We start from the raw sequence: 23,190 nt of genomic DNA, 5'->3' as shown, positions 1-23,190 counted from the left end.
TGGTCACTGGTTGAAATTATGATCAAATAGTTAATTCCAGACACTTCAAGTATAGAGTTTTAGATCGTAAAGTCCTTTTGATGTATAATAGGTAGTTCAAAAACAATCTGAAGCAGGATTTTGTCTCTTCTGAGCTCAGTTTGTCTGACCAGAAGCTCAGTAATTATAGCAGTAATGTATGTAGCTATATCCAAGAATGTGTTGCACCGGTTGTTAAGGCAACCATACCTGTCCTCCTGCTTTGACAGGAAGCCTTCTGTGGCATGCTCTTCTCCTAACTGCCCTCATCTAGGGCTGAACGGCCGGTTGCACGCGTTTTTCTTTTGGTTTTGAGCAGGCATTTTGGATGTAGCCCTGATGTCATACTCAACGGCCTAATATTGTATAGGTTCCCTCTTTGTCACACCAGAACAGGCGAAGAAATTTAAAACGTTCCTTTTTGATGAAACGTATAGTTAGGCTGGATCAGGTGACGGTGAACCCTCCCTTAGTTACACTGCAATAGGCCTAGGCTGCTGGGAACTTCACATGAAGCACTGATGGATTCTTTTTCACTCTCTGTGTTTTATTTACCTCTCTGCATTTAATTATGAGGTATTATTAATCTCTGACTCTTGTCCACGGTGTGTCTTTTGTCTTGTGTCCTTCCCCACGCGCTCAACAGGTCGCAGTAGATGGCTGCCACTCCCTGAGCCTGGTTCTACCAGAGGTGTCTTCCTGTTAAAAGGCAGTTTTTCCTTCCCACTGTCGCCAAGTGCTCGCTCATGGAGTGTTGTCTTATTGTTGGGGGTTTCTCTGTATTGTTGCTAGGTCTGTAACCTGAAACGTAAAGGGCCTTAAGGGAACTGTTGTTGTGATTTGGCGCTATTATAAATAAAATTCAAAAACACATCAGGGTATGGACACCAGTCCTTTGGGGTCCTGACACTGGCAGACAGGCAGATTCTGTGGAACCTATGAGTTTTACAGTTGAGCCTCTGTGGATCCTGAATTGGATTTGAATATGTGTGCACACTATCCTGCTAAGGGAGCCCACCGTTAGCAGATGGAATTGCAGTGGGACCGGTGGGTGCATTTGTTATGTATCAAAGAAAGATCCACGTGATTGCAACCAAGGTTTCCCAAGAGAACGTTGCACTACAGTGAGATGCTCAATGCTATCTGCTTCACATCTCAGTGGCTTTAACGATTTGGCTGATTGGTATGTTATGAGTGGCATATGTTTTTTGAGCTAATAATACTGCGGGACAATGTTAGTCCAAGCACATCACCACATATAGTTAGTGTTGTTTGATCAGTTTATTGGACATGCTGCACTGACTCTAATACCTTGGACCAGATTGTTTGTATTTCATTGCAACACAGTGGCGACAAAGTAAAGCCAGGAGGTTATGATGCAGCTGTTTAAGCACCCACTGTAGGGACTTTCTTCCTTTTTTTTGTTATACAAAAACACAAGTGGGTGAGCAACAAGCAAACAAATCGAATGGCTGCCAAGGTCATGGCTCAGACATAGTTTGGTGCCTCTTAACCAACAGCTGTTAAAATTGCACCAGTTGTGGTTTATTTTCACACAAATCAGATCTAAGTTGAGGTAGCTGGTTGCATGCGTGCATTTCATCGATCAAGTATTTTAATCTTCAAAGGACATGTTGAAAGGTTCTCCCAAGGACAGGACAATGAAAAGTCTCTATTGATTACCAGAGCATTGATCAATCAGTCCCAGACGGATAACAAGATGTACAAGTCTTGAGTAACAATAGGCATGTTGTAGGATATGAACAGCAAGTTTGATCTTTATTTCATATTTTAGCATCCCAGAGTGGAGCCCACACATGAAATCCACAATCATCCTGATTCGTAGGTTGGTCTTGGCAAGTGTACTGCCTCTGCTGCACACAAACCCTGTGCATGAAGCACTCAACCCACGTATGACTTTTCAAATCAGCTGACTACTCCATAGATTAGGAGACCCATACACGTCATTACCGAGACCTGGAATCACACCAGGCCTCATACAGTCTGAATGACAAACGGGGCTGAAGTTTTGACACTACATGTATGTCCTTGTGCAATATAAAGGATTTCTTTGTTCTTTCGCCAATGAAAAAGTTAATGCAATCACAGCCATGAGAACAGCTGAGCAACTTAATGGCTGAAAGTGCTCCACATCTAAAGACTCTGGAGACAGTCATTCTGTTGTTCTATGCTTACAACTTATGTTGCTAGGGGGTAAAAATTTAATTATGAAAGCATTTCTTTACTGGAGGTTGTATGGCTCTCCTAATAATGACATATCTTATTTGGAAGATGAAAAAATATGTTATTGATATCCCTTTGTAGGAATTATAATGGTATCCAGGCTTCTAATAGCTTCCCTCCAAGCCTCAGCCACTATAGGCTGTATAGACACCTGTATTCTTATTTCCATCAGGATACTACATATCCATGCATACACAAAAATCTGATTGTAAACAATAGGTGAAAATATCGCTGTGTCTGATGTTTGTTCTTTGGGCTTAAAATGAAGCCATTCCACTGCATGAACCTTTGACACACATGAATGGTGTGGTATGACAGTTATGAACTCACTTATGGCAGTGTCAGGCTATTAAGGAACAAAGAATGAGAGACTAAGATTAAATCTGGAAAATGTTGCTGTTAGTTTGGGGGAAGGAGGAGGTAAATGTGTTCTATTCTGTTGACAACATATTAGAAGCATTATGTGCATTCCTGCGCACTGCGTCTCATTGGCTACAATACCCGTCCGTCATTCCGCTAACGACTCGACTCCGCCCCTGTAGCTCGGATCTGAGGGATGATTGGTTACTCTGTAAAGCAAGATGTCCAATGAGCGTTAAGGAGGGCGGACCCTTTCCGGTGGAACAGGCTCTCGCGCCTACAGTGGTGGAATCGAACGTCCCCGAGCGCACACGGCGTAGAGGAGAGTACAGCGCACGAGTCTGTGGAAGGGAGATAACGGTTTCTTTTTTTTGTCCCCCCTCTCCACTCAAACAACAAGAACAAACCAAACCTGATTTTAGGGGGGTCTCACAGAGTCTTCTGATTATCAGGAGGAGGGAAACGAGGAGCCGCAAGTTTTTTTTTTCTTTTTTCGTTTTTTTTCTCTTTTCCTTAAAAGAGGATTCTGTGCTTCGCGGTGGTTTGTTCTCCGCTCTCGCCGCAAAGATGATGGTCGGAGAGGTCGAAGTGAAGGAGCGACCGAGGCCGAGTCCCGACTATTTAATGCAATTATTGAACGAGAAGAAGCTCATGACCAGTTTGCCAAATCTCTGCGGCATCTTCACACACCTAGAGAGGCTTCTGGATGAAGGTAAGTGGCCTTCTGGAGAGACACCCTCCTCGTTGGAGAGGTGGGGGAGTGGGTTAAAGCATGACCACGGTGCAGTCCGGTGTCGGCACGGCTTCGCTGGGCATCCCTGCCGCAAATCGTTAGCGAAACCCGGGGATACACTAGCAGAGGGCACCCCGATATTCCAGGCGGTGGCAGGCTTAGTAGTACCAACTTCCAGTGAGAATTGCCCCACAATACAACCCAAGAAACGCACTAGTATCCTACCGGAGCGAGTTTGTTTCTCCCTGAGCTCCGAGTCCACCGGAGTTTTCTGCTGCTCTCTTGACTTTGTGACGACGAGATGAAAACTTTCTCTTACTTGCCTAAGAAATAAAAATCGCATATCACTGTCATGTTGTCAGACGTGTTAACAGGCAAGTTTATAAAAATAAATAAAGATATAAAAATATCTTTATTTATTTCAGGTTATACAAATGTTCTTCTCAGTTAACAAAAGAAAAAAAAGAACAATCTCTGGGGCCCTGGTTCCACATGTTCCACACAGCAGTTTAGCCGCTCGGGTTAGCAACATTTTCAGCTAGCCTGTCTGGGTGTCTGCTGAACTCTTCAAGAACCAGGCAGTGGCGTTAACTTGGCCACGTATGTAATAAACAGACTGCAATTGCTGTGCTTAACACTGCTATAAACACACGTTGGGGGGTGTTTGGGTTTGCTCGTGTTCCTCTCTTTTTGCCTTACTCCGAGGGTCGTGTTAGTTGTTGCCCAGCGGCCGAGTCTAACAGCACGGCGGAATGTCTCTGCTTGTTGCCCAAACAATGGCCACTGAGTTGCTGCGAGGAGGGGGGGGCGGTACTCGGAAGATTATTTCAGCCGTCTAACTTTTTCATTAAACGCGGCACCGCTGTCTTTCTCCCTCTTCTTTTGGCTACTACAACATTTGCCTTAAAACCTAAAAGGGGGGCTTGTCTGTATTTCCTTCCCCTGCTGCAGCTGCCGTCGTGTTTTCTTTTTTCCCCTCTTTTTTTTTTTTTTTTTTAACCAGTCAAGCTTGCCCTACCAAAACTGCGTCGCCCTTTTTTTGTCAGCGGCGCCGTCCAGGCTGGATTTGGCAGCCAGAATTTGTTTCCTGCGCCCTGTCACTGATTTTGGCACCCCCTGTGGCTTTGATAACCCAGGATTGTTTGCCGTTTATGTTGATAGTATCATTATCATAAGCTGGTCTAAGCGGAAGGTTGGACCTGTGGTTTATGTAACTGAGCTGGGGACACTAGAGAGCGCCACAGCCCCCTGGCAGACTGTCCCCATGCATTTTGTGTGTAGCTTTGGATCGGACATCACGATGAATTTAAAAATAAGACTACCCCGTAAGCTACAGCATGAACGGGCTATTTCTTAAGAGGAAAGAGGACCTGAAAGTAGCGCATGCCTATGAGTTTCGGTAACATGTCTGGATGAGTAGGCTCTGTAGTATGTAGTTGCTAAACCGGTCTGCAAAGATTTTCTGGCCGTCTTGATGGGCGATAAACAAGACAAATTCGGAGCTGTTTACCTATTGCCACTATGAAACTAAAGCTTGCATAACGCTAAACGGATGTACATTGACTTTAAGTTTAAGCCTGGGTGCTGCTTTGGTGCAGTAAATAGTGAAGTCTTCTCATTTGCCTATAGGACATTTTTATAGTGCTTTTTTATTAGTAGAAAATTGCACTTCTTCATCTTTTTTATTTAGTTTGAGGCTTTCTAAAGTCTCTTATGCATGATGTTCTCAGAAAATCTGCAGCTCTGCAATGCACACATATTTTTTTGTTTTTAATGATTTCAGCCTCCAATTTGATCGTCTCCACACCCCATAAATACTTCACAAAACTGATGAAATATCTTGCACTTTTATTGTAGTCATGTGGGACTGCTGGGTGTGTTGATGTTTTCATTTGAGGGAGAGTTAGGAAGCAGATGTATTCTCTTATTTTTTTTTTTTTTCCTCTCATCCACACTGTTAACAGCTCAGCCCTGCTGCTTTTGGTAAACTTTTGAGTTAACCCCTCAAAAAGAAAGAACTCCATGCAAATAATGCATTTCTGTCGTATTGACTTTTTATACATGGGGCCAACTAAAATGTATCTGTTTGCATCTCAGGAATACTAAAAAGGCTGAGCTGATAAAGGTTCCCAGTTGTGTTCATTAAACGGACTCTTAAGTCAAGGAGGAGTTGGATAAAAATTGCATTTGCTTTCTGCAAGCGACTCGGTGCTCTGGTCTGATGCTTCGTTGCAGCGCCCGTTGTTAAAAAACTTGCAAAACCATCCAGTCCTCTGGTGTTTAAGAAATCACTTGTAACTTCCCAGTCTCGCTCCTCTAAAACGGCACATCTGATGTTTTTGAGGGTTTCCACGGCACCAGCCCAAACTTTACCCTGCTGCTAAAAGTTGCATGTGTGTATCAGATGATGGTAGTGAAGGCCTGTCTGACTGACTGTCTGGTTTCTTCTGTTGTTTGGTTTCATCTCCCTGTGGAGGGGGCCAAAACTCTGATGTGGTATTTGGAGCAGACCTCCTCTCGGTCCCCTCGTCCCCTTGTATATATTGTAAGCAGGCCCCACCACATCTAGTAGAATCAGGCTTGTTTATGTTGCGTTTCATGTGATGTTGGATGTCTGCTCCTCCTGAAGTTCAGAAAAGTAGTGTAGAGTTGTGATTTAAAAAAAAAAAAAAAAAAAGTTTTTAATGGCGGTTGGTAGTTGACATTTGAGTAGTAAAGATAGCATCTCTCTTTCCTTTCTAGTCAGACTGGATAGACTGAGGTCTGACTTGTATTTGACCTAACAAGTTACGCTGTTTTCCCCACGGAGTATGCTACGTGCCTTCGATATCTCAGCCATTTCTTGCACATTGAAGGTGTCCCATGAAGGCAAGTATACTGTGCCAAACAACAAAAAGTTAATGACTGTGCTAATTTGTTGATAAAGCTTTACATTAGTGTTGGACGTTTTTTGTGTATTGTTTAAAACTAATTCTCAGAGGATGGGCTTTGCTTTCTGAGTCTGTTTTGTGGGCTTAAATGTGACTGAACGGCTTAAATGCCTTCCTTTGTCAGATTTAAGTGCTGCTAATGAGAGCAAAAATATAACCAGTTGCAGTTGAATATTTTAAACTCTCCCAATTCCTCCCATCTCTCAGTGCACCCTTCCGACAGCTGCTCATCTCCCCCAACCCACCCCACCCTCCCGCCCAGCATTTTGTGCATGTCTACACAGCTGTTTCCATGTGCGCAAGAAAGCCGACACCACCCTCCTGTGCGACCACCACTCCCGCCCTGTTTTAGCAAGCCTGCGTGCACGGACGACCCCGTTACTTTCCCAGCGTGCATGTTGTCCCTCAAGGTCACTTTGGCCGATTGACGTGCCCCCCTTTTTTGAAATCCCCTTCCGTTGCAGTTGTTCATCTCCCTGAGGTGACACCTGCTGTGGAGTTTTTTTATTTCTCTTTACGATCTGCCTGCCAACAAGCTGCTTCAAATTGCTATATTTTCTCTTGGTAGAAGGAGACAGACTGTATAACATCTAGAAATGCAGTCCTAGTAGTGAAGTACGGGAAATGTTGATGGCAAGATTTTTATTAGTTGTTGCCATGAAGTTTGATGAGTGTCTGTGGGTGGGCAAAATAGTCAGATTTCTCAGCAATATATTTATTCTGAGCTCCTGTTATGATGAAATGAAGATGAAGAAATGTAGTCAGATTACTCCACAGATATAAAAATTGGTCAGTTTTGCAAAGACATGTAAAGTTTTTGAAAACTAGCAGCAGATGCACAGCAGAGCTGCTCAGGACTTTAGACAAAGGCATGTTGTAAAATGGGAGCAATGCGATTCACATGTTAGCTTCTGTTTCAATTCCAAAACCACAGTTTAAAAATGGCTAACATTAGTGGTCTTACTTTCATTTTGTGTAACAAGACCGGGCACCAGCAAAGAGAAATTACACAAGCATTAGCTTGGTGGGAATAACATTGTACTCCCTCTCGCTATTTTGTTATTGTTGCCCAGCTGCTCTTAGTGTTTTTCTTTATAATTGCAATATGTAAACATTAGCAGTTGCTAGTGGTGCTGTTTTCTTTGTTTGTTTTGTGCAGGCCTTCAGTTTTATTTTAATAAGCTGTTTTTGAGTCACAATTTGTCTTGAGTGGCGAGTAAACTAATACATTGACGTAGTAAATCATCCATTAGCCTCCAAAATGGAAAATCAGCATTTTGGGCCACAATACCCAGCCTTAGCAATGTGCCTATTTTTGTGGATTGTTGCTATAATAGATTAAATGTGCAATTGTGCGGTGAAGCCACGTGGTGCAATGTTCCACTTGTTCCTAGCTACATCATTTCCCTTTGCATACAGTTTTAGTGTCTGCTTGTTTATTTCTGTGTGTCACGTTTTAACAGGACATTCCTGTGAGAGCTGTCAGCATTCTGGAGGACAAACAGTCTGCTGTCCACTGTGGTGCGTTTGTGGGGAATTGGTCTTCAGGGAACAGCTGTTTTAGTGAACAGATTGTGATAAATGGGTGACTGCTGGAAGTCTGAATTCTGTTCTCTACCTGACGTCCCACATTTCTGTCAGTCTTTCGTGTATAGCAGTCCCCCCTCTCCTCCCCCTGTATTCCTGTGTCTGCCATTGCTGCACTGCCCTCCCACTGTAGCTTGACCCTTGGCGTTCCTCGGCACAGGGCTGGACCTGCAGTAACCTCTGACATGCAATCAATTTAGCAGCTAACAAGATTGAGCACAGCTCACAAAGTGAGATAGTGCTCAGAGCTGTAAGGGAACACAGATAAAGTTGGGGGGTGTTAGGCCAAGGCTGTTGTTGCAAGCAGAAACCTGTTAAATCCCCTAGAGCGAAATCCAATAACTATTTTGATTGCTCAATAAGTATATTATGATTATTGGTTATTCTGCATATGACCCACACAGTGCCTCTTATATAGCTGTCGGCAGGTAAATTACTCTGAAGGGTTTTTTCTGCATATGTTATCTAACAATAAAGAACAACGGTAAACTGATCATTACTTTGCCTTTCTCGGTGTCTATAGCAGGGATGTTCCTGGTTGTCCCAGCTCCAGATGCTCAGCTAGTCTAAAAGTATTTAACAGTTCTCTAAAACATTTAATTATATTCTTATAGAATAAAATTGTGTTTTAAATGTTGCTGAATTCTGTGGCTCTTTGATCCATGCATCACATTGCATGCACACAATATTAGATAAGAGCGGCAAGCGTTAGCAGCTGCAGTTTTTCTTTCTTCCAAGCTTGCACCCAGACACCTGTACAGTAGCTATATTGCTACTTTTGTGTAGTTATATACTAGTTTACTGCAGTTGTCATACATCTGGTCATTTTTCTACAGGTACAACAACAGGACCACAATGGTTTCTGTCAGAGAGAGAGGGCGAGAAAGAAGCGCCAGCGTCCATTGGGGCCACAGCTACGGCTAGCAACAGGCAGTGTCGTAACATGATAGTTCCACTAGTTCCCTTGTGTCGTATGTTAACAAAACACGAAATAATCTCAAGCAAGCTCTATTTCAGATACCAGCTAATGAGGGCAGCAATGTTTAACCTTTTAACTTCTTTGTTTTAACTTCTCATATCTACCGATAATCTAGAAATGCTAGCAGTGTACCACTACAGCGTTTCATTGAACCAGTGTTCCTCCAGTTCTCATGTGCTGAGATCAGCACTAAACTTGGTTCACCTTCCAACATACGTCCCGTGACTTTGAAAACGTGCTCTTGCTGTTATATGTGGGTTTTTTCAGCATATGAATATTGTTTTTGTTTTTTAAAACACTTTCTACCAAGGAAAAAACTCTTTAAACAGCATTTTTACCAGAAATATCAGGGAAATAAACAGATCTTTGTTTAGTATAGTAACACAGACTCATTCCCTTAACTACATTTGGCCCAGTTGTGCTTGCTGTACATGTGTTTTCATCCACCCCTTCCCCCTAAAGTCCGATTTTGAGACAGGAGAAACTCTGTATATAATCCAGTAGAGAATCATACCTGATGTACCACAAACAGTTGCATATATACGATTGTGCATGCACATCAGGTAGACACACTAGTGGGCCTTACTCTGGCCCTAATGTGGTTCCTTTACGCGGTCTCTCCTCCCTGGTAATAAATTAGGTGGTGGCACAAGTCTGACAGGGTGATGTGGAGGGTTTGTAGAAGGAAACAGAGTCACAGCGTTTGCTTGACACTTTCTTCTGTTGTACCTCTGCCTACCCCCACCGCAGCTTCTGGCCCTGGAGCCATCTTGCTCCCCTGGTGCTGCTCTCGCCCCGAAAAAACCACTCCCACCCTGTGGATGCTGTATGATAAAGTCATCCACTGACAAGTTCCAGGGTCTTATCTCAGGCCTCAATCCCGTGAGTGCTGGGGACTCCTTATCAGCGATTTCTCTGCCTGGCCTCCTGTCTTCGTGCCCTGCCCCAACTGCCTGGCTGACTATCAGGCTTGTGTCGCCAAGACTAAGTGTCTTTCCTTATGATGCTGCTGGCTGTTAGGCCACACATGGCTGCAGGCAGTTTTATCTCTCTTTATTTTTCCCTAAAAGCAGAGCCATTGCATCAGAATGAGCAATAAGAGAGTAAGGTAACCAGATGGACCGGAAATCTTCCTGGAAAATCGTGGTTCTTGTTAAAGTGGGAGTCATACTTGTTTCTGTGTTTCATTAGATGATGACAAGCAGGATTAAAGCGGAAGATGAACTGAGGGATGTCGTAATCTTACAACAGCTTCCTGACACAGACTTGTTCAGTAAATTGGGTTACTTGTTCCCGTCTCTAAAACTAGAGCTCCACCATTGCATTTGACCCAAGTTTTGTCAGCTTTTACAATCTGTCTTAAATTTTTGTGTCTGATGGAATAACATATCCAGGAAGTCATGCCTGCTTCAGACAGGAAAGTGCTATAAAGAGGGGGACTCAGTGGTTTGTTTTCCTTCAGACAGCCACGGGGAGGGAGGGGGAGCTGTTTTCTTGCTGTGGTGACAAGCTCTGTTTTTGTTTTGTTTTTGTTTCCAGACCCACAGAGGTGAGCCTGTCTCTCAGTTTATTTTATTTTTATTACTTATTTTAGATTACACAATGAATCACCTCTTATCTGGTTCCTCCGTTGCACATTTATATAAATACGCAACTTGCGCTATATTTCTCAGTTACAGAAGTATGGGCCCCACCCTGCTACATTCTTTGCATGCCTCAAACAGCTCTCCCACTGGCCTCACTCACAGAAGTCCACCTCATTTTCTCTCTTTTTTCCCCTTTCCACTCTGTTTTTAAAGTCTGAACTGTCCCAACACATACACTGGTTATAATTGACCAGCACCATATCCTGTTTTCGTCCCCTATTTTTATCATAAAAGGAGATGAGGGGGGAAAAAAAAAAGAAGAGCTGAATGCTCACTCTGTTCCCGTCTCACTCGCCCACCGATCTGCATTCATTTTCTTTCTCCTTTCAGAGGAGGAATGGCAAAGCGAACGTTGGCAGCCAGCTCAGGAATTTCACCGGAGCACAGTCAGAACACTTAACCTCCAGCCTGGTGTTTGTTTTCCCCACACTTGCTCTCATAGAGTGTTTTAGCTCGGCTTAATGCGAATGCCACCGTGACACGTAGGAATTACTCCTTTGCTTTAAATGCCTGGAAATGTTCGATGAATAATTTTGTCTTTGACTCTGTGAATTTTTTTCCCCCTAACAGCCAGCAACAGGAAACTTGATTCAACTCCTGTGGAAATATCAAAGTGCAGAAACGTTCTTTCTTACCCCCCCCCCCCTTTTTTTTTTTTTTTTTAGCTTTTGTAACGTTTCTATACTCTCATATAACCCTTGTTTGCCCAAAGCGTCCTCTGGCCCTTCCTATTCATAACACCCAGCGTTAAATCAGTCTGCCTGTGGTTTTCAGCCTTTGCAGGGGTTTCTAACTAGTCGCAGGCTGATGAATCTGAGATGAATAATTTAACTGTTCCTCAGCAGCCCTTGTTGTTTCTGTGAAGCTTGGCAAGAGCAGGCAGTGCTGCCATAACCTCCTGTAGGGGCCAAAGAAAGTGAAGTGGGAGGAGGCAGTGAGATCACTACTGAGCATTTTGCCACCGTGCTTTCAACACGTTTTCCGTCCTTGCATTTCAAAAGCCATACTCTACTATTCACAGTACTGTTGCTTGTTAGTTGTGTCATTGTGCAACGTGCTGTAAAAATGTCACTGTAAATTGCATAATTTTGCAAAATGATGCCTTTAGCCTGTATACTGCGCCATTTGCTTCAATGCCAACTTTTAATCTGGCATCTGCACTGCTGCCTTAAAGCTGCAGTTTTTATATATTGTTATTATGAGTTATTATGGTTTTTGTATTTTTCACCTGTTTCTTATATTTTTAATTTCAAACGTGTCATAGTCTTAAAGACATTTCTAAACAAGCTTTCTGGCGTCCAGTTTGATAAGGCTGAGATTGAGATGTCGTTTGATGTGTCCTTCACAGACTTTTTCTGGTTTGGGAGCTCTAATTACACAATGATGCAGAATTTTGCGAGTCGTGTTTTGTTTGTATTTTTACCCAGGGCAGTCGGCTTTTCATCTTGAATGCAGTCGATCTCTTGTAAAGACGCTTGCTGCATTGTTCTTTAGATGTTGTTGTCCCTTTAGATTTCTCCGGTCCTGCTTTGAACAGAATTGACAGTTCTGAGAAAAAAAAACAAACCGGTGCCAGAAATAATGTCAGCATTGTTCCAAACAATTGTAAATATAATAAATATTTTCAGGATGTTGTTTGAAGTCCCAAACCCCCACAAAAAAGTTGAGTTCATCTTGTAGAAATCTCCTCAATGTTAAGTAGGGCTGCACGATTTTGCATAAAATGAGAATCACGATTTTTTTGGCTTAGAATTGAGATCACGATTCTCTCACGATTTTCTTTTCCAGTATAAATATTTATTGCACTTATTAACTGCACATCAACTTCGTAACAGTTGAGACTGAACATAAAAACAATAAATAAACATAAAAACAACAAATGTCTCACGTTTTGTTGTTGCCGCAAAATGTTGTACTGCTTGAAATTCCGTCTCCACCGTTGCTCGACACTGCGTGTATAGAGCAGGTAGTGCAACAATAGAAAAATAGTTGCGGGACGGCACTGTGTAGCGTTTGTCTAGGGTGTTGATCATTTTCCTAAATCCCTCGTTTTGCACAGTGTTGATGGGAGCCATATCTTTGGTCAGGTGATAAGTGATAGCCTCCGTAATTTCTTTGTGCCTGCGGGAGTTCGACGTGTATAGGGAAGCGCTGTATAAGGTTCCCGTTATTGATGTTTGGGTGGTTGACCGGGACGGATTTTCTCCTGTCACTTTCTCGTCATCCCTGACGTGCTCTCCGTTGTTTTTTCCCTGCTAATTTTAGCATCACACGGCACAGCTTCTGTATCACGTGGTATAAGGCTCCGCCCTTGTCATTTGTTGAGCAGGAAGAGTGAGCGCTTGTTTTCATGCAGAGTACGTCCCGGATCAAAATGCGGTACAATCGTTTTTTTTTTTTTTTTTTTTTAAATCGTTGTCATTTGGAAATGAGATCGCACATAAGTATGAATCGAGATCGCGATTTTCTAACGATTAATCGTGCAGCCCTAAGTAGAGTAGATTTCACAGCATGAGACTTTCTTGAAATGCGCTGTAACTAAGTACTGGGTAAAAGCTTCGATATTGTGTTATGAGTACTAAATTACTTTCGTTTTTAAACAGGAGAGGCCTTTGACATATTTAACTTTTACCAGTTATAAAGATAGTTTTAAAGACTGTGAATTGTGAAACTGGTTTTGTCACACATGTCAGCAGAGTGAAGGAGGATGTCCTCTATCAAATTCATGCAGGAGGCTTTTTTTTAGACTTCCTATGAGTCTTCTAGAGCAGCAGTCCCCAACCTTTTTTGCGCCACGGACCGGTTTATGCCCGACAATATTTTCAGGGACCGGCCTTTAAGGTGTTGGATAAATACAACAAAATAAAACTAGTACCGGTACCGAAAAAAAGAAGATTTATTCATAACACACGTGAAAAGACCCAGGAAAACAGAGTTAACGATAAAAACCATACATTTCACACCTGAGCCTCAACTCTCGCAGCCCGGTACCAAACGACTCACGGACCGGTACCGGTCCGAGGCCCGGGGGTTGGGGGACCGCTGGCGTAGATGACATAGGCATATGAACTCTCTTAGTTTACAAGCTAAGATGCTGGTAAAGAAGCATCATTTTTTTAGCAGGCATTCAAGTTTAAAGTGTTTCTATTACTAATACCAGGCAACATTTGTCCCTCTTATCTAATAAAACAGCACGTTACCAGTAGCAGACCTGTAACATGTGGTGGGGAAAAGATTTTTATGTGGCATGAGATGGTCTTAATTTTTAGACAGGTTAGAGATTTGGGATCAGGCGCATAAACAGATGTTGTTTATTGTATTTAAATGCACATTTTACAACTTCCTACGAGGATAAATAAAAGCTAAAAATTGCTTTAATGCCCCTGAGTGATAGTCTTACAGTTTTAATGTCATCACAGTGTTACAGTGGTTTAAAAGTGTTACTTCAGCTTCTGTTCTTTCTGCTAATTATCTCTGAGTTTTTCTATTTATTTATCCATAAACGGCTCATGTCTTTGGCAGCCATGTTTCTTGTGAGACTCGCGTGTTGAATTTTGTTAGCTTGAACCAATCCAAGTGTGGTATGTTGTCTCAATATGTGGGTCGGGGAGACGAGGGATAAAAATGCTGTGCAGCCATACATTAAGTGGGACACCTGGTCACACTAATTGCAGGTAGCAGTCCCTGTACTGTCCTTGTTGTTGGTGTTCTCATTCGTGTTTGTAGTGATGGAGTTATGTTGTCTTGGATAGAGGTGCACACATTTCTTTTACAAACAGCAGTCTTTTTTTTTGTCCTCTGTAGATTTTTATGTCATTGTTCCTTCAACCTGTACAGCAGTGGTTCAGTTGATTGAACAGGGTTTACTCTGACTCAGTGACACAGTCACACATAGTAACTGTCTGGCCCAACTCCAATTACATGTGTTGCACAGTTGTATTTTACAGTGGCTGTCTGCCCTGCAGTCTTCTGCTGTAATACAAAACATGGTTTGCTTAGCATAATTTATGCCCATGTGCAGCACATGCAGCCCACGGTGACAGGAGCAGCTCATGAACTAAGTTCTGTGACAGAAAGTGAACCAGTTTTGAGCCTGTTGTGTTCGTTTAGTGTTTGTTGCTGCTTGTCTGTTTGTAGCGAGGCTTAAGTCTGCCTATCCTTATCAGTGCATGGGTTGGGAGGAGATTACACAGCAGAAACAATAGGTGTTTTCATATGATTAGGCTTTAATTGGCGAAACAAAGAGTCCCTGTCACACTTTGTGCAACATGGGAAAGACTGGCATAAAAAACATGGATAACTGGCAGGAAAGAATGTGTCGTCTATATGAAAGGGTTAGGGCATGAGCTTGTCCCCACTCAGTTAATTTATTGTGTTCGCTGAAAGCAAAAAAGGCGAGTTAGGCTTCCGAGAGCAATGGGAGGATGGTGAGTGTGATAAAGAACAGTGGGGGGAGACAGAGGATTCCTATGTGCTGTGAATGAGGTCATCTGGTTGGTTATGAAGAAGGTCACCGACCCCTCCCTCAGCTCCACACGCCACCCCTCTGTCTCCCCATTTCTCCTCTCAGCAAATGATGCACAATGGCTTTTTGTGCTTTAATGGGCCAGACTCACACACTGGGTCATTCCTACCGGTTCACATAGCAGCATGCACACAAGTGCTATCTGTCAAAAAAGCCCAGAGGATTGCAGTTAATTTTTTACACTCTGTATTTACCACTTGGTTAATAATGTGACCTGGATGTACCACTTTATAAAGCTGCTGCATACTGCTGGTGGTATTCCTGACACAATATCATACATTATATAGGTGAGCAGAAAAAAAGACCACCATGGCAGATCAAAGAGTTTAGTCTATTAATGTCAATTTGTATGTATAAGGCAATTGATATTATGTAACCAATTCTACTGAACTATGAGTTCTGTAATTTGTACCACCAAAAACTGCACATTTGCTAAATTTCACCACCTACATAATGCTAGCTAGCCAAGTGGCAGTCTGAGACTCTGTTGCTACATTCAGAAGCGATAAAGACAGATGGAAGATGAAAAATATAACAGGAAGGAGCTGGGTCAGCTCTTTGTAAGGTTTTCAGTCTCAAAATGAGACTCGTCTTGTCTCATTCCTGGACAGGCTCCCTCCATGCTTAAAGTTCACTGCAGGCGGGGTACAGACAGCTCCAGATGAGGCCAGCATAATGAACATGTTACTCTAGGTTAATAAATGCGCTTCCTGCATTGAAAAACGAACTTGGTACCCACCCTTCCACCAAAGGAAAATCACCAGAACTGTGATTTTTATTTTTTTTATTATTTATTTAAAAAAGAATAAGTAGACAGCTGTTTTGATTTAAGTGTAGTTTAATTTGGATAAGATTAAAATGCTTTATTTTATTTTGTCAAATGGCCAGAAATAACAGGAAACAATACAGGCTTCTGCTAAGTAAGTTAACACGCTTGTTCCCTTAACTATAAGCGGACCAATCGTGCTTATGAGCGTAACCCCCAAAGGCTCATTTTGCCAGGAGAAACCCAGCTAGAGGCTAACAGGTGCTTTTTCCTGGCAATACAATCATTTTGTGCTGCAAAGTTTGGAAGAATAAGTCCAAACAGAGTTTGTTTGAAAGCTGCTCTCGGCTGTGGACACATTAATGCTAACGAGCCAGATGTTGACTTTGTTTAAAAACAGTGGCAAACAAAAAGTGCCATTACATCTAACAGAAACCATAACAGGTACTCTGTTATGGCTTGACTCTAGTATTTATTTTGTGTTCGAATCTTAGAGGTTAGAAGAGCAGATTTATTAGTTTGGCCACATGCTTTTATTTTATTATCTCTGTTTAATTAATGTTTTATATTCCATACATGCCTGTCAGAAGAATGAGCCTATTAATTAAATAGTATTAATAAATAATAAACTGTGACATACAGTAAAACTGCCACAATAAAACCAAAAAATAGAATTTGGTCACTGTTTAATGATTAATGTGGTTTATTGAAGGAGCTTCAAATCTATAAGCACTTTCTCTGTCAAAGTAGTGGTTGAAAAAGGCTTTTAAGTCCTTTTTTCCTGTATTTGTGGCACTTGTGGTTGCTGGACGAGAAAAATGTGTTGTTTAAATAAAAATAAACAACACTGTATATAATTTTATATATATATATATATATATATTATATATATATATATATATATATATATATATATATTATATATATATATATATATATATATATTATATATATATATATTATATATATTATATATATATATATATTATATATATATATATATATATATATATACATATATATATATATATATATATATATATATATATATATATATAATTTTTTTTTTTTTTTTTTTTTTCTTTTTATATTTTTTATATTTTTTTTAGTTGCCTTCCTTCCAAGGGAAGAAAAGATTTATTGCAGCTGGGGATGGAAGGTGTGTAGACCCAGCAGGAGAGACAGGTGTGGGCATGAGCAGGGTGCCAAGGTGCCAGCTGCTGTTGACACCTTAAGGTGAAGAATAGTCTGCTAGGAGATGGACTTGTCTCTCTCTGTGTCCCCTTTAATCCCCTCTCTTCAGCTCCCTGCTCTGCTTTCCTGGAGAGTATTTGTCTGACACTACTTTAGGCTGTTTGTGATGGGAGTTCTTCCTGCAACCTTATTTTTATTGAGCGTCTGACACTCTGAATGAACCAGACCTTGGTTCTGTCTCTTCCTCCCTCATCACCATGTGAAATCTTGCTCTGTCTGCATCTCTAAAATGCACATACACATAGTTTTTTTTCCCCTTATTTCCCCCTCCTATTTCTTCCTTTCTGCCTTAAACATGTACATGCATCCGTCTCATCTATTTGTGTTACATTGCCTTCCATTTTGATAACGTGTTGCTCGGCAAAAGCAACGTTTTCATTGTTGGGGAAAAATCGGTATCTGTTCTCCCCAGGGAGTGACTCATTTTTCCTAGTTTTGTCTTTTCACCTATTTATTTTATCAGGCTGACTCTACAGCTTCCCATCATTGTTTTTTTCCCCTCTGCCTTTTGTTCTCCCCTCTCATCTCCTGTTTCTCCAGATTTTTTATTTTATTTTCTTCTCCCACTCTCTGCTTCCATTTGTTTTCACTTCTCCAGCCTCCCTCTGTACTCGCATGTGTGGCAAAAATCCAGCCTTGGGGCTACATTGCCTCTTTCATGTGAGGACCAGTGGTGACATTAAAGGCCTGTAACGTTGTCTGTCGGTTTGCATCAGCCCAGCTCTAACTGTCTGCGCCCAGGACCCAAGCGTGCACTCAGCTTTCCACTCACTCACTGCCAAGCTCAATCGTCGTTTGGTAGGAAACAACATGCCTGCGCCCGCTGGCTGTAATTGTGCACATGTACATTGCACTTGCAGATTTGTTAAGCCCACCCCACCCCACACCCAAGCACTTTGAGGCAGATCAGTGTTTAAAGGCTTAAATATTGTGGAAGCTTGGTTAATGACAGTTGAGTCAGCGACAGCGCTTCCCACTTTTTTTTTTCTTCTTCTTCATATTCCTCTCCTCCCTTTTTGACACTCTGACCTAGTTGTTGTAGCTCTTCAAAATCTTAAAATCCTTCTGTTTAAATACTCTGAAAGGTACATGACTTGGCAGACAAAACAGATCAAATGGCTGATCTGTGGGGCAGCCAGACCAAACAGAAGCATAGCTAAAGTGCAGTTTTTCTTATGATCTACAGATAGAGGAGAGGGTAGGTGAGGGGGAGCCCTTTCCTTTTTTGAAATTTATTTTTTGTTGTTGTCTGTCCTTCAAGATAAGCAATCTGGAAGTACATCCCATAGCAGGAGAGTTTTTAAGTGTGTCTGCATCGTGGCAGGCCTGTTTAGTACATACAGCTACTCTATAAAGAACAGTCCGAGTTATGACTATCTAACACTTACACAATGCGTCCTTGGATACTTAGTCCAGAATAATTCCTGTTCTGGCAGAGGACCATGCATATCTATACAGATATTTAACACATTTGTTTTTGTATGCCTAATTTGTTTCGAACAAGTGTAGGCGTTTAAAGTGGTAAGATTTAAATACTGGAGGAAAAAAAGGGCCCATCAGACTGCAAAGCTGATGAAGAGCCGGCACAAAGACACAATAGCAGCTGGGATGTCTGTGTGTTGTCACACCCAGGGACAGCGACTGAGTGGCTGTTGGACTGGAACTTAAGATGGTAGCTACAAGCCCCAGCAGGCCCAGCGCCTGGGGATAAAAGAAGCTGACATACAGACACACACACATGCATATAATCTGTGATGTAACCTGTTTGTCTTCCTGTATGTATAACTCATATCCTTCCCAAGCTTTTTCTGCACACAGACTATAGGCACGCACCTTACTTAATTTCAGCGTTAGATTGAAATGCTTCATTAAAGCTTGTATTGCTATAATGGCAGGTGAATATAGCTGTCATAGCAGGGTGACTACTAATGTGCATTGGCACAAATTTTGAGTTTAGTAAAAAATGTGGAGTGCAGGAAAAAGCAGGGCAAAGCACCAGCCTTACAGATCATTTGTTAACTTATGGATTGACTAAATGTTTCAGTGGTTTCTTGTAGTTGTGGTACACAATACATAGTAGTAGTCTTCCTGTCTTGTTGTATACTGTCTGACACTCATTAGAGAGGAGGTAAGGGAAGTTAATTGTCATTTTTAAAGCTTAACGTTCTCATTTGGTGGATTAAAAGGCGTTTAAAATACGTGCTCAAACGTCTGTATTGCTTATATGAAAGAGCAGACTGCATTTGTTATGGTTGCGCTTACCTATTGAACCAGTAACTGGTTATGACAAGATCCATAAAGCCAGGAGTTATTGCACTGATTTTTAATTTAATTGCATCATATTTTATTTTGTATTTTCCTCGGAATATTTATTGTAAATATTTTATGTCGGCTTCATCTTTTGAGCCAGATCAAAAGATAAAGCTGACTTGCTTGCCTTGCTTTAAGAAAGTGTTGAGCTTGAGTTTGCTCTGTGGACACCTGAAGAGATTATGGATGGATCTGTCTTTTTGTTTTCCTCCCTTAACTGCCCCCCCCCTCCCATATTGTTTCATGGAAATGGATATGAATAAAACATACTTAGTCTTCCATCTTTTATTCAAAATTATAAGGAAAATGTGTCTATTTCTGTACTTATTTCAATAAGGGTCCTATAACACTGGATATTTGGAGACATCCGGTTTCTGAAATCATGACCAGGTTACTCAGAAATTCACCAGCCAACCCTCCCACCCCACAGAGGGAAGCACACACCTACATGCATTGAGAAGGGTCATCATCGTCTATAATGGCATCCATTTTGCCGACTCTGTAATATAAGCTCGGTGCATACCACTTTTGCCGTGGGATGCAGTTTGCTACAAATAAAATCATTTCCACATGAAAGTGCAGATAATGTTTAAATGTTTTTTTGAATAACCAGGTTGTGATTTTAGGAAACAGACTTCATTTTTTATTTTTAATGAAAGAAAACTGTTCCTACACTAAGTTCCTATATGAAACCGCTTACTAGGCGAATTTAGTATTTTTGAGTAATGATTTCTTAAAATAGAGACTTCTGCTCAGTTTTTTTTCGTCCATATTCTTCTGGTATTTTGAGATAAAAATCACTACAGGCAAATGGAAAATGTGCCAATGTGATTTAGAAGTGAAATTCCTCTTTTTAAATAAACATTTTTGTTTCTGTTTGACATTCTCAGTGCCGCACTTCTTGCAGGCTTCTGCTCCCATCTGTTCTTTGCCAAAAATCAGAAGTCTCAGTTGATGTTAGGCTTTGCCCAAGGTTTACAGTTAAAATGTGCATCTGTCTGAGACTTTCTCTGTGCCGTCACTTGGCAGCGTTTACGTGATGGAATGATCTTTGAATATGCCAATCTTCCACTGCACGACCTTCAGGTAAACCAGCTTTTTGTCGGCTTCCTGTAGGTTCTGATCGGTTTGTAGGAAAGAGTTGAAGCATGGGTAAATTGTATAGTCAGGGGAAAAACATCTGAGGAAGAGATCGGTTCACAAAGACGACGTAGGGGGTATTACAAATTATCCAAATAATCCTCCCTTCCATCCTCGCCATTGGTTGTGTGCACTGTGGTCTCCTTAGTTACAGGGGTGGGGACAGGAAGCACAGCGCGTGTTATCTCCTCCAGTCACATTGACAGTCGGAGCCTTTCCTTCCCCTCACTTCCTCTTCTGACAGCTGGACCTTTCCTTGAATTGTTGCGTGACAAAAGGGGGCAGCTGTGTGCACACACAGCAAAAATATATTATGAAATGAACGGCGGCTCACCATCTAAGTGGTTGTGTATTTTTAAGCTCAAAGTTATTCTGCCAGACACTGGGTTGCGTCTTTGAGGCATAGCGTTGTATCTGGCCACTGACAGGAAATGATACTTTTCTTGAACTCCCTCCCGCCCCTTCCAGGTTGTGGAAAGAGGAAAAGGATACCTCCTTTTTTCACCGTCCAGAAGGCGAGCGTCAACACAAAACGGGCCAAGACACACACACACACACACACACACACACACACACACCCACACACACACACACACACACACACACACACCACATACCACATCAGCAAGCTTCCTGACTCTTCATCCTGTTATTCTTCCCATTCCTTATCTCATACTCTCGCATCTTGTGGAGCTCAAAGAATGCATCCTGTGCTTCACTTTACATAGCATCCTCTGCATTGTTGTGAGGTGTGTGTGTGTGTGTGTGTGTGTGTCTGTCTCAAATGTAAGTCCTGATTTGTAAGCATAATGCCTGGGGCGTTGGCGGATGAAATGCCCGTTTGCGTCTACATTGACTGAAACATTAAAAGTTGAGTTAAATGGGCAACAAGCAAAGTAAGAGAAGGGTTCTTGTGTGTCACCGCACAGCACAGTCAGTCTTTTGTCTGCCAGGTGGAGAAATGAGTTCCCGCAGGATGCAGAAGAACAATCTAGTTTTTCTGTGTGCTTGGGTTAATACTAATTAACCCACAAGTTTTAACAGTTCCCATCATAACTAAGCATAGTTTGTAGGGTCTATGTAAGGGAAGCAGATGCGCTTTCTCCTTGTGCCGCTGCTTTTTTGGGGACAAAGTATTTCCTCTCAAATTTGTGAAACCATTTTCAGCTCATGAGGCTTCTCTCTTAAAGCCAGCCTGTTAAATGACTTTTGCTTTGGCTTCCAATTTAACGCTACATATCGTTCCCTCTTTAGATGGCAAAAGCAGCAGTAAAATAGCCTTTGCCTGGTATTTTAGAAGCAGTCTGAGTCTGCATTTGTGTGCATTAGGTTGTCTTTTTTTTTTTCTTCTTTTTTTCTTTTTCTAGCTGAGCTAGCACGTTGGGCTACTTTTAAAGGTTAACTGAGGAGAGTATTAGCACCAAACTTTTTTTTTTTTCCCAAAACTGCTGAATAATTAGCAATGAGAACGAGGTTTAAGCTTTCTGTGAAGTACCGCGCTCTCCGGTGCTTCCTGTAAGGGAATTGTATCTGTGTGAGTGTGTGAAGGAAAGTAAACAGTTTCCACAGCTTTCCACCTTGCTCACTCCCCTTGGGGTGCCTCCCTAAAGTGTAAATGTGTGAGTGCGATTGCACTTATACGTTTCGACCGATCAGAAGTCCCGCCACGCAGGGAGTAATGAACTTTGGCCCCTCGCGGGCAGCTATTAAGAGTAAACCATTATGGTTCGGTATTGAGCTGCCCTCCCCTGCCTCACTCTGTATGGTAGACCCCACGGAGTGCACAAAACTGGCACACCTCTGGCTCATTGAGCTGCCAGCTTGCCCCCCACCAACAGACAGCCCCATAAAGCAGTTCCACATCATCAAATGTGATGATCCCCTTTTCTAATTTTAGACTGAAGTCCTAATGGCTCTGCAGATACTGTGTGAAACAGTAATTTCAGCCTTGAGCTGAGGAAAGTGAGGAGGATAGGGCTTTGCAGTGTCTCATCTGGGAAACATGTAAATTATTCACCTTGTTATTTTGGCCACATATGATTGATTGGATATCAGACATCTTTTCTTTTTTTTCTTTTTTTTCAAATTTGTCATTAAATAATGATTTTATTTCATTATTAGGCTACGGTATGCTATCATTTCTGTTTGCGTGTTTCCCCCCCAAAAAACTACCACATATGGTGCCTGTTTGGGCTATTTTGTTTAGAATTGGGTTTTAAATGTGCTCACTATTTATTTGATTTACACTGAATCATTACTGTAGGTTAATCAAACCTTTAAATTATCTGAATACTGCTACAAAAAAAATGTCCATCACGCCACTCTTGTATTAATCTATGCGCTGACTGAAGCATATTTGTAGGAATGGATGTGAATGTTTGCTAATACTATTCTTATTAGCACTTTAAGTATTTTATTTATTGATTTTATTGTTTTATTTATATTTTGATATTGTTAGGGATGATGCACTGATCGGGGACCATTTTTAATTTCGTTGTACCTGTAACAATGACAGTAAAGACATTCTGATTCTGATTCTATCCCAGTTGTTGTTATATTTGTCATATGACTTTGTTCTTTGGACACTTTGTTTGCATGTAACACAACTGAAAATGTCATTTTGGTGCGGATGAAAGGCGGTCCTGATGTGAGGACAGGAGTTTTGGAGACATATTCCTCTTTTTACCATAAAATTGGT

The 23,190-nt window shown here is 41.6% G+C and overlaps 1 protein-coding gene and 1 long non-coding RNA gene across 6 annotated transcripts in view; both read left to right on the top strand.

Moving 5' to 3' along the window:
• The first annotated feature begins 2,902 nt into the window (after nt 1–2,902).
• The window catches only part of qkia (QKI, KH domain containing, RNA binding a), a 79,738-nt gene continuing 59,450 nt past the window's right edge, over nt 2,903–23,190 (top strand). For 4 of the 5 annotated variants that reach the window (XM_005925644.3, XM_014334632.2, XM_014334633.2 and 1 more), the window contains exon 1: nt 2,903–3,334. In XM_005925644.3, coding sequence (XP_005925706.1) covers nt 3,190–3,334 — 145 coding nt within the window. In that variant the 5' untranslated portion in view covers nt 2,903–3,189. The remainder of the gene's footprint in view (nt 3,335–23,190) is intronic. The other variant, XM_042222471.1, reaches the window with a different exon arrangement.
• On the top strand, nt 16,887–22,771 carry LOC121814809. Its single transcript, XR_006054580.1, has 2 exons — nt 16,887–20,064; nt 20,159–22,771. It is a non-coding gene; the product is annotated as an uncharacterized LOC121814809 (long non-coding RNA).

This window comes from Haplochromis burtoni, unplaced genomic scaffold (assembly GCF_018398535.1).
Source record: "Haplochromis burtoni strain Fernald_Lab_line unplaced genomic scaffold, NCSU_Asbu1 Contig_86, whole genome shotgun sequence".
Classification (NCBI taxonomy): domain Eukaryota; kingdom Metazoa; phylum Chordata; class Actinopteri; order Cichliformes; family Cichlidae; genus Haplochromis; species Haplochromis burtoni.
The sequence above is the reverse complement of the archived record's forward strand: the minus strand, read 5'-3'. Positions and strand labels throughout refer to the sequence as shown.